This window comes from Gymnoscopelus microlampas (assembly GCF_963454915.1).
Source record: "Gymnoscopelus microlampas genome assembly, chromosome: 5".
Classification (NCBI taxonomy): domain Eukaryota; kingdom Metazoa; phylum Chordata; class Actinopteri; order Myctophiformes; family Myctophidae; genus Gymnoscopelus; species Gymnoscopelus microlampas.
In genome coordinates this window covers 43426048-43437304 of record NC_139942.1, presented here as the reverse complement: position 1 = coordinate 43437304, position 11257 = coordinate 43426048, and the positions used below count along the sequence as shown (strand labels likewise).

The 11257-nt window shown below is 45.8% G+C and overlaps 1 protein-coding gene across 3 annotated transcripts in view; it reads right to left on the bottom strand.

Moving 5' to 3' along the window:
* Positions 1 to 1781: 1781 nt before the first annotated feature.
* chd7 (chromodomain helicase DNA binding protein 7) overlaps positions 1782 to 11257 on the bottom strand; it is a 94057-nt gene continuing 84581 nt past the window's right edge. For all 3 annotated transcript variants that reach the window (XM_084058732.1, XM_084058731.1, XM_084058730.1), the window contains exons 35-41: positions 10399 to 10566; positions 9584 to 9826; positions 8299 to 8538; positions 7841 to 7981; positions 7570 to 7674; positions 6676 to 6853; positions 1782 to 5584 (exon numbers count right to left, since the gene is read on the bottom strand). In XM_084058732.1, the coding sequence (XP_083914858.1) occupies positions 4548 to 5584; positions 6676 to 6853; positions 7570 to 7674; positions 7841 to 7981; positions 8299 to 8538; positions 9584 to 9826; positions 10399 to 10566 (2112 nt within the window). In that variant the 3' untranslated portion in view covers positions 1782 to 4547. The remainder of the gene's footprint in view (positions 5585 to 6675; positions 6854 to 7569; positions 7675 to 7840; positions 7982 to 8298; positions 8539 to 9583; positions 9827 to 10398; positions 10567 to 11257) is intronic.

The following is an 11257-nucleotide window of genomic DNA, read 5'->3' as shown; positions in this document are numbered from 1 at the left end:
AGGAAGGCACTTGCATGGAGGGCCCTGAATGGCATGACCAGTGTATGGAACTACAATCTCCCCCGCCAAATCAAACTCAGCTTCTTCTACGCGACAGTAGAGTCCGTTCTTCTCTATGGCAGTGAATGCTGGACCCTGAAACCAGCCCTTGAGAAGTCCCTGGACGGGTGCTACACCAGGATGCTGCGTGCAGTGCTTAACATCAGCAAGAGTGCGCATGTTACCAACAGAATCCTGTATGAGGGAATACCAAGGGTGAGCGAGAAGATTGCTGTAAGGAGAATGAGACTAGCAGGACACTGCCAAAGGCACCGAGAGCTGCCAGCCAGCAAACTGGTGCTGTGGGAACCAACACATGGGCACCGGTCAAGAGGACGCCCCACACTAGCATATGTGGACACGCTCAAGAAGGATGCAGGAGCCCATAGCACCAATGAGCTGGCCAGATGTATGGAGAATCGGGATGACTGGAAGCAACGATGGAGGGCTCGTCTGAGGACGACCTAGAGAGAAACATACACTCGTTACTGCATTACATCAAAATAGCTTCAAAATGTACACTTTTTTTTGTCTTTGCAACTATAAAAACAAGTGGGCAAGGAGGTGGTTGGCAATTTTAAACTGCTGTCAGTTCAGTCATGTAATAAAAAGGTCACTACATAAAAATTAAAATAATCTGTGTGATACAGTGATGTAGCAAGTGCCAATAGGACCCGATTACCTTCACCATCCTATATTAAAAGTGGCTTAAGGGAGGACCGGCCGGCGGCGGACCTCTGACATCACACTCATGTCACCATGACTCAGCCATAGCCATACAAGGAGTTCCCAATGCAGCTACGCCCAAATATGGAGTGCGTCGTCTAACCACAATGTGTCATCATGGCATCAGCAAACAAATCAGGCAGCTCCATATATGGGTACAAAAGGGGGCATGCCTATATATGGGCATATACTGATGACATCAGGGATCTCCATATATGGGCATAAAAGGGACAAAGACGGACATATAGAGATCTCCATAATGGCGTAAAAGGGATCTATAGATGGGCCTGAAAGGAACAAGTACAGACAGATATCTCCATATATGGGCATAAAAGGGACAAGGACGGACAGAGATCTCCATATATCAGTCCGCATATCAGTCAGATCGGCGATACGGCGTAGGTGTGATGGCCGCATACTCCTCTAGTTAAGAAAAATCCTGTAAACAGCACAAAACTCTTTAAGCACATCAACTCAGAGTCTCCGACATCCCTGTAAAATGTTCCAAAATGTACATTTACATTTTAAAAACAAATGGATCTACAAGCTCACAATGTGTCTCATTGAGTTTGTCGATCGGCTGTATTCACTGCTTATGAAATGTGCATGTTCTACAGGTGTAACGATATAGTAACTGCATCGAAAAATCGTTTTGAATCTTCAACGATCTACTATATCGATATGCAAACAGCAAAATATCGTATTGTTTGACTTTGTATCGAATCGTTTTGCAATGCAAATAATCAATTTTATCAATACTAAGTACTTTTAAGAAGAAAAAAGAGAAAGAGTTTATATCCAGTATCCAGGTATTTATTTTTCACAAAGAATTTTTGGGTAAATAAATAGTTACTATATTGATTTTAAATCATTGAATCGAATCGTATCGTTCTAAATTAACCTGTCCTGTATCGTTCATGTATCGTATCGACTAAATCACTGAATCAAAACGTATCGTATCGTTCTAAATGAGTCTCAAGTGATGGAGGAGGAACAAAGGAGAGCACAGGCAGACGTTTGGTTTCCTAGGCGAATATGATTCACTTTTATTAAAAGCATCATAGCTACAATTCATCATACATGATGTTTCCAAAAAAACAAAAACAAAATAAAAAGACACACACCAAAAAAGAAAAAAGGAAAAAAAAAGAACAAAATAAAACGAAAACATTTACATGGTATGTCTGTAAACTTCAAGGCTAGATAAGAATTTTGAGGTAATGCTCTTCAGCTTGCTGGCTAAAAGTAACAAAAAGTCCTTTTTTTTTAATCTTTCAAGAAACGTAGCTAAGTAATAAAGGTACCTGATTATTTTAACTCTTCACCAGTGCATCAACAGGAACAGAGTGAGACAAAATTGATTGCAGTACTTTTTCCATCGCCATCATTTACAGTTTTAGTTTCTTTCTTTCTTTTCATACGACACTTGTGGTTATTCATAAAGGTGAGTGAGTGTGTGTGTGGTGTATATGTTTTTGTGTTTGTGTGTGTGTGCGTGTGTTTGGGAAATTGATGTTGGAACATTCAAAAGCTGCCTTGGTTATTGCTGTCTCAGCAGTAGAGAGAGAGATTTATTCATTTTCTTAAGAAAATGGGATGAGGTCCAGCAGAGTACTGAAACGTTCCACAGTGTTTTAATAGAGAACCAGAAGTTCTAATGTGGAAGCTAGCATCACATGGGAGCGCTTCAGGGTGCCAGAACACCTTTGTGGTGTCACTGTTCTGTCTGGAACCAAAAGGGCGATTTATACTTTGCTGCACACCGGTGTCACGCCGCGGAAAGACTCAATCTACAAGCTCACAATGCGTTGTGAGCTTGTAGATTGGCTATTCTCGGCACGTGACACGGCACGCAACCAAGCATAACTTAGGCTTTACTGAACGATGGCTTCTCAGTCAGTAATACATCCCCCATTTATCTCCCTCTGTATCTGCTGGGCTGGCTGTATTATATTAAGAAGACCTGGCCAAAAGCATGGGAATATAGCTTAAATCATTGAAAACACTTGAGGGTGCGCTTGACTTTTAACTCGCTCAACTAGAAACCCAAGCAGCCTTGGGAATGGGCCTGTCAATTGGAAAACGCGAATAACATCAAGCAGCACTCATGCCCTTTTTTAAAATATATTTGCAGTGTATTCAAATACCAGAATGTTAAGATGGTACAGATTGATAAACGTGTGCGTTTATAATGCCGTGTACTCTTTTGGCCAGGCCTGGTATCATCATCAGTGTGTGTGACTAGAGCAAACAGTCTTGGAGAGGCATCATCAGAAAGCAGCACTGGGTCTCAGTCAGCTCAGTGGGGATGTGAAGAGGACCACACAACACCACTATAAAGACACACATTTCCATAAGAAACTGATGTGAGAGTTGTGTGTCCAAAATATACACCTGAACATAAAATAGAAAACGTCACATCCCTGTGTCGACTACCACTACCAAATCCATTCACAGATACCTCCGTCTCGGGGTGGGGGTCGACTGGTCTCGCCTGGGTGAACGGGGACCAATCGGAAGGCACCGTACGCGGCAGGCCCAGCCCGCCTGCCGTGCCCAGGGAGGCCAAAGCCAACGAGCCCAGAGAGAGAGAGGATAGGGAGAATTTGGACATGTAGTGCAAAGACTCAGGACTGCTAGTCAAACAGTGTGGGACTGGAGAAAACAGTATCGGTTCAGAACACACACACACATGCACGCACACGCGCACACACTCATGCACATATGTGCACACAGGAAAAGGGTAGAAATGGGTACTTCCATACTCTATAAACAGTCACTGGACAAAAGAGGGGGTTGGTTAGTGTGTGCACATGTGTGTTTATGTATATAATGTATGTAATAATGTGTGCATCTCATCACAAGCATGAATGTATGTTGGCGTGTGTGTGTTGCTGTAGTCAGTGTGTGTGACTGAGTTAGGCCAGTCCATGATCATTTCTTTTTTTTCTTAGTTTTTTTATTCCTTTTGTCATCAGAGTCTACCTGGTCTGATATGTGAGAACTACAAAACTCTGCTCTGAAACAGAACAGAAAATAAAACTCCATTACCCATGATTCCTTTGCAGCAGCAGCAGCAGCATCATCATCACCATCACTGTCATACAGAGACAGACAATGTTGGAACGCTACTGGAGCCACTTTCACTTCTTCAACGAGATGCTACCAATAATATTAACGGTCCAGAGAAAAAAGGGAGGAAGTGAAAAATGTGAGAACTGAAAGCAGCAGTAATAAAGTACTATTGGAACCATGTGAAGTCCTATGCGAGGGATCCAAAAATCAAGGAAAAAAAACTAAGTCGAGACGCGCCGTTCAGAGCGGCCGCAGACCAAGCTAAGTAGAGGCAAAAAAAACAAACAGTCTTTAAATGTGAGCTGAACTCAGAGCGAGTCCTCCATGTGAACAATCCCTGACTAGACTACCGCTCAGAGAGAAAGAGAGAGAGAGAGAGGGAAGCTTAACTTACACACACACACACACACACACACACACACACACACACCTCTGCTCTCTGACGCATAGTAAATATACCTGGCCGAAAAACACAAACGAAGAGAGGAAGAAAAATAAAAATCATCAACAACAACATAAGCGGAGAGAGAAAAACAAAAAAGAAAACGAAAAACTGTCATAATAATAAAGTTTGGATATTTGTGGTGGAGGCTTGTAAACTTGACATGGTGAGGGAACGACAGAGAGACTGAGGAAGGAGGTTAGAGTTCAGGAAATGTCCAAGGCCAGTCAGTTTTGTGTTTGTTTTTCTTTCTGTTTTTTTTTTTTCAGTCACTCTTGTCCTCCTTCTCAGGCGTGTCCTCCTCCTGCGCCTCCTCATCCCCTCCCATCCGGCTATCCTCCATCAGTGAATCCTCCATCTCTCCGTCTTCCTCCGCCAAGTCACTCTCGCCTCCTCCCTCCTCATCCTCTTCCTCCTCCTCTCCTCCCGCATCTCCTCTTCCTGCCTCCTCCTCCTCCTTCTGCTGCTCTCTGGCGAGGTTGGCCGCCATGCCGCCGCCTGCCATGGCGTTGGCCATGGCGTTCTGCAGCTCGGCCAGCGTGGAGGCCGTGGCGGCGGTGGGGAAGCCGGGCAGGCTGAGGCCGCCCAGGCCGGGGGACAGGAACATGGAGGGGTAGAAGAGGCCGGGCGCCATGGTGGACAGGAGGAAGGGGTTGAACGCCAGCGAGTTGGCCGACATGCCGGCCGCGGCCAATAAGGCGGCGGCGTCGCCGTTGATGGACGGGTCGGTCGACGAGTCGGGGGCTTGGACCTGAGCGGCGCCGCCGGCCCCCGCCTCGCCGGCAGTGTTCTCCGCCTCTCCCTCACTCCTCCTCTTCTTCTTCTTCGCCTTCTTCTCTCCGCCTTCCGTGCCTTCGCCCGCCCCCTCCGATTCCCCGTCGTCACCTCCTCGCTCCACCTCGTTGTCGTCCTCCTCTCTCTTCCTCTTGCCCGACCTCCCCGCCGCCTCCTCGCCCTCTGTCGTTCCGTTGGCGTTGTTTCCCGACGTAGCGGCGGCAGCCGCGGCGGCCGCCGCGGAGCTCGACGCGGCAGCGGCGGCTGCCGAGGCCAGGTTGCCGCCGAACAGCCCGCCGAGGCTGAACATGTTGGGCAGGGCGGCCATGTTCATGTTTTGGAAGCCCCCCATCCCGGGCAGCATGAGAGGCAGCATGGAGGCCATGGAGGCGTTAGCCGCGGCCTGCTTGGGGTCGGCGTGGGGGAAGGCCATGAGGCCTGCAGCCAGCTGGAGGCTCTGTAGACTCTGCAGGGAGGACAGGTCCATACCTCCAAACAGACCGTTCAGCAGCAGAGGGTTGATGCCTCCTGGACACAAACACACACACACACAGTTAGTTCTGGCTTGTTGTTTATCAGTGATTCTCAACCCTTTTCATTTCAAGGTTTCATCTCAATGATAAAACTAAAACAATAATTATCTCTGGGACACCAATCTACACTGTAAAATGTTCAGGGCTGATTTAACTCTGAGACTGTACAAATGGAACCAAAATCAGTCCCGTAAGAGGATGGAACATTCAGTCCCGTAAGGGCCGTTTGGACCCCTGGTGGTCCCCGGACCAGAGGTTGAGAAACGGTGGTTTTAGATAAAGGCGGTGGTGGCTGGGTCATGTGACTGGGGAATGTGTTGTGTCAGCATGGAATTGCAAGGACAGTGGATTGTATTTCAGTGCTGTTGTGATTTTGTTTCAACTACACAATTTGACAACGTCCCTTTATTTAACCACTTTCAAACTTGGCGTCTCTATTTTGGGCATGTCTTTAAAGGCAAAACAAAAATGTCCTCAAGCATATGGTAGATCGGCCATTTTCCTAATATTTTAAATATTGTGACTATTTTTTTCTTTTTGCCTACAATGACATGCCCAAAATACTGATCAATTAGTAGTTGATTATTTTATTAACCACTCAGGGATAGTTCACCCCAAAAAAATCTTATTTTTATCAATTACACACCCCATGAATTCCTAAGCCAATAATTTGATGACCGGTCATCAAATTATTGGCTTAGGAATGCGACAAAAATAAATAAATCTCAGTTTTTTCGCTCTACATTAAATATCTTTGCCGATTTAGCCGATCTACAAGCTCACAACGCATCATGATGCGTTGTGACATCTGCCATGTTCCGCGAAGGTTGTTTCAAGTGGTTAAATTATCCATAATTATTTTTCACCGATTATATATACATCTATATATCGTCTCTGTCGGGTGGAAACCTCAAGTCCAAAACCCTACTTTTCAAAGTGGCAAATTTGAATTCAGCACTTTTGATACTTTTGTAATTTACAGAAAGAAATAAAATCTTTCTGCTCAACAGCAACGGCATATTAGTTGGATTGCAGTCCTGGTTTCATTGTCATGGTAGTGTCATGGTAGTAGCGTCATGGTAGTACCTGTGGAGGCTGCTGCCGCCAGAGAGGCCTGAGCAACCTGGGCAGCTGCTGCTGCTTGGGCCGCTGCGGTCGCCTTGGCGATTTCTGACTTGGGTCGTCGCCCGCGACGCCGGACCCCCTCTTCTCTGACCACTGGGCCGGTCAGCAGGCGGTCAAACATGGCGTCCGGAAGGAAACCCTGCCGAGAGGAGAGAGAGAGAGGGATCAGAAAAGTGCACACCTCTGGCCTTCATGAGGCGTCAAATGCTTGAACGCTGCGCATCAGTGCTTCCTCAAAGGCAGCAGTTCTCAAACATTTTTCTTATCAAGGACCCCCAAAATTATATGTATTTGGCGGATGTATTTGGCAGATGTATTTGGCGGATCCCATTTGAGAAGATTTTGTGCCAGGGACCCCCATAAGAGAAGGTTTGGCAAAATCTGTCAAGATTTAAAAAAAATAGCCAACAAATAAAGTGTTTAAACGGTTCCTCATTTTGCTGGGGAGCCCCCTGGTATTCAGCTAGAAATGAAAACTGGTGTGAGGTAAAAACTACTTTGAGAACCAGTACTCAAAGACATTCAGGAAGAAATGAAAACTGGTGTAAAGGTAAAAAAAAAAAAAAAACTAGCCTACCTGAACCCAATTATGTCTACTATGTCCAAGTATTTCATTTCTCATTAATGAACAGCTGGAAAGTCAAGTTTCGTTTCCAAAGGAGCACAAAACGAATAAAAGGTTGCCTGGATGATTTTACTAAAAAATCTAAGCAGAAGAGTGGGAGACTGCTGGAAAATAGCTCACTGGAGTCATACAATGTTAACAGCAATATAACTTTGGTTAACTTGTCTTAATCCAAAACCAACTTCATCTGAATTATTGCAAATCTGTTGAGGTTTTTATTGGCTACTTACAGACTGTTTGACGATGTCTGTCCAATCAGGAGCAATGGCGAACTCGGGGTTCTCCAGCAGCCATCTGGGGAGCTCCTTCATTGGTGGAGCCATGGCACCGCCCATCTGGGAAACACAGGAAAAAGATTTGATGAATCCCTCTTCAAATCCCTCAATCAATTTCAGAGAATGCATAGTGTAAATCGTATCTGTACACCACTGCCACCAAGAATACAGACAAAGGGCCATTCAAGATGTCAGCTGGGATTGGCTGTTGGGTCAGAATTTATACCTTGCGTCCGTTGCGTCTGTTGACCACGGGGACTCTCTCTTCGCCTGTCAAGGTGTTGATGTCGATCTTGTTGGGGTTTCGACAGCGATGGCGCTTCTGCTTGGGCTTATTGAACTGAGACATCAGGACGTCCTCGCTCTTCTGCAAGAGACAAAAAACACACACGGCTGTTAGCAGAGCTTCTACATAACTGAGAGTTTAACCTCATTAAACTCTGGCGTTGATAGTTTAGGCAAAGTTTCTTCGTTAAAAAAACAAATTTGAAAATAGTAAAAATAGAAGATCTACAAGCTCACAACATGTTGCGATGCCACGTGCTGTGAACGTGTACATTGCCTATTTGTCGTATGACAAAGATCATACATATATGTAAGTGGTTAAAGAAATTAAGAGAAAGGCAGACAAAAACTAGAAAGAAATGTGTGCATAAGGGTAAAGTGGAGAGTTGCTCTACATACTGGTGTGAATCCAGTCATGTCCATGGTGTAGGTGGGGTGCTGTCTCAGCCAGTCTCGCAGCTCTTTGTTAGAAACGTTTGCGGCCGCCTCGCCCTCCTCCACGCTTCCAGGGACCGGGCCCGGGGCAGGGGGCCTGGCGCTGGGGCTTGGGCTCTGCCCAGGTACAGCCAGGGGTCTGTGGGCGCGGGGAACATCCTGGACCGCTTCCATGCTGGAAGCTTTGGTCCCTTCAGACTCATCCTAGAGGAGGAGATGAGGGCGAGACAGGGAGGGAGAAATGGCAAAGAGAAGCATTTTAACACATTGAGTGCCAGGGGTTTTTCAAAACAGGGTACCTCCAGTGCCTGGAATTTTAACCATTTTTGGACCTTTTTCAAGTAGTCACAAAATATTTTCAGTGATCACCGTCCTCACGGTGATCCCCTCATTAAACACACAGGGGTCTCGTACAATCCGGGGAAAAACATTAAAAACATTCGGTAATCCGTTCCATAGTTGCAGCCAGTTGAAAATAGTCAAAAATACATACTAAAAAAGACAAGTACACAGGACCGAGATACAGGCTTTTGAAGTCATAAGTTAACCAGGAAGTGGATTGGAGTCTAAATCTTCGAAAAATCATATCTCCTGGTGCTGTGAAGGCACACCTCGTTTGGATTATGAAAAACGGTCCGGACCGTTTTTGGCACTCAATGTGTTAACTTAAGAGATTTGGGTGCAAAGATCAAACGTATGTGGCAACCACATACGTGGTTGAATGGACAGAGCGACGCCATTGGTTTCTACAGACTGTAAATGAAGCCTATTTTTCAACGATTTCAAAACTGACATCTTTCTATATTGCGTCATATCAATAGATATTGATGTCAATCAAGAGCGGGGGCGGGGAATGAATGCGATTGGTTGTGTAGCTTGTCAATCAAATCATCCTGCCCCTCCTAGAGCATACCCTACTTAATCATCAATTTGAAAATAAATGGGACCATAACTTACCAAAACGCATATCAAGGTGATTGAAAGAAGACTTTAAACTAGCTACTGGAAGCATATAGTATTTATGACGATGTTTATTAAGGTAAGAAAATCAAGTCTAAAGTTTGGCAAAAACCCACCCACTTGAATGGAGAAAAAATATTTCTGACACCAGCAGGGGTTAAACAGCGAAAACTACAGACCATTCATATGAACTGTCACTCCCTATACAGATTCAATTTCAAAGCTGGATGCTGGGCCCATGGTGGCAACGCAAAACAAAAAAGACACAATGCACAGAAATATCGCTCACCCCTCCCGCTCTCTTATTGGCCATGAACAGCAGCTCAAGTCCCTCCACGTTTTTCCTCCGGCCGCGCCTCCTCCTCATGATGGGCAGGTCCGGGTCGACCAATGAGCCGTTAGCTCTGTGGCCGGGGGGAGTGGCCTGCTGCAGCAGTTCCATCTGGGCCTTGAGGGAAGAGCTCGTTCCCATGGCGCTGGGATAGCCGGTAAATGAGGAGGAAGTGGAGGCCTTGTGGTGGTGGTGCATGCCCTGCGATAATAATAATAATAAATTGCATTTTATAGCGCTTTTCCAAGTGCTCAAAGCGCTTTACAATGGTTCATTCATTCATACAGGGGGGGGGGGGGGGGGGGGGGACATTGGGAGGTGGAGCGGCGAACAGTCGACGCTAGCGTCCCCACTTTTCCCACATTCACATTTCAATGGTGGCAAGCTAGATCATTGGAGGCAATGTAGGGTTCAGTGTCTTGCCCAAGGACACTTCGACATGTGGACAGGAGGAGCCGGGATTCGAACCGCCGACCCACGGATCATTGGGCGACTTGCTCTACCTCCTGAGCCACACACAAATGATCACAATACACACATTGGTCCCTTTTATGCCCATAAATGGAGATCCTTGATGTTATCAGTATATGGCCATATATTGGCATACCCATATATGATTAGCCAATTTTAATATAAGATAAAAAAAACTGTCCAACTGAATATCCATAGCGATCATTCCGATTAATACATTTCGGTCCGTAGGTCGGTCAGTCTATCAATCTATTTAATCAGCAAACATGAGCTGAGTGAGAGAGTGTGAGTGTGTTAGGTACCTTGGTGAGGTCTATAGCCTGGCTCTGGGACTCTGCGGCAGCATGGCTCTCTCTGAGCTGAGCCACCATCTCCATCAGGTTGCGTCGCTTGGCAGCCCTCTCTGCCTCAATCTCCACCTTCCTCCTCCTCCTCCTCCTCTGACGAGGCGCCGACATGCTCAGTGGGTCCTGAAAGGAAAGAAAAAAAAAAAAAGCTGTCACAGGTGTGTCTTCAAAGAGAAAAGCCCTACAATGTCAACTTTCATCTGGTGTTTTATGTTCTTGTATCACGTTACGGAGAACAACGATTCTATCTTGTCTCTTCTGTTATGACCGTAAATTTGCAGCTAACAGCAGCCATCGATTTGAACGAGGAACGCTGACAGGATGTTTTAAAGGACAAGTTCAGGACAAATTTAATCACTCTGGAAAAATTACTACACTGCGACAAACGCCTGCCGTACAGGATATGAACTCCATTTAGCCGTGACAGGAGCAGGATGAGAGACCAACGTGTGGTAACAACAAAGTCACGTACAATCAGTACACCCAAGTTCTTGCGTTTATACTTATGAGACAATACCTCACTGTAAGAGGTGTGGGCTTGCTGACAGAGCTAGCATCGCTGCACAGCTAACAGATAGTTGCTGTGAGGGACCTCAATACTACTAGTACGTAGCAAGGCTGATTTTAACCACCCTATATACGTGATGCATGTGAGCTTTAGATCTGCTATTTTCGTGTGGTTAAGTCTAGCTGGAGGAAATAAACCAGAGAAAGCCTTCTTCCAGCTCAACTGTGAGGTGTACAACTTCAGTACAAGACAGGCAAATCTTTTACATCTCCCATAGTTCCGCACTGGTTCGTGTACATTTTCTAT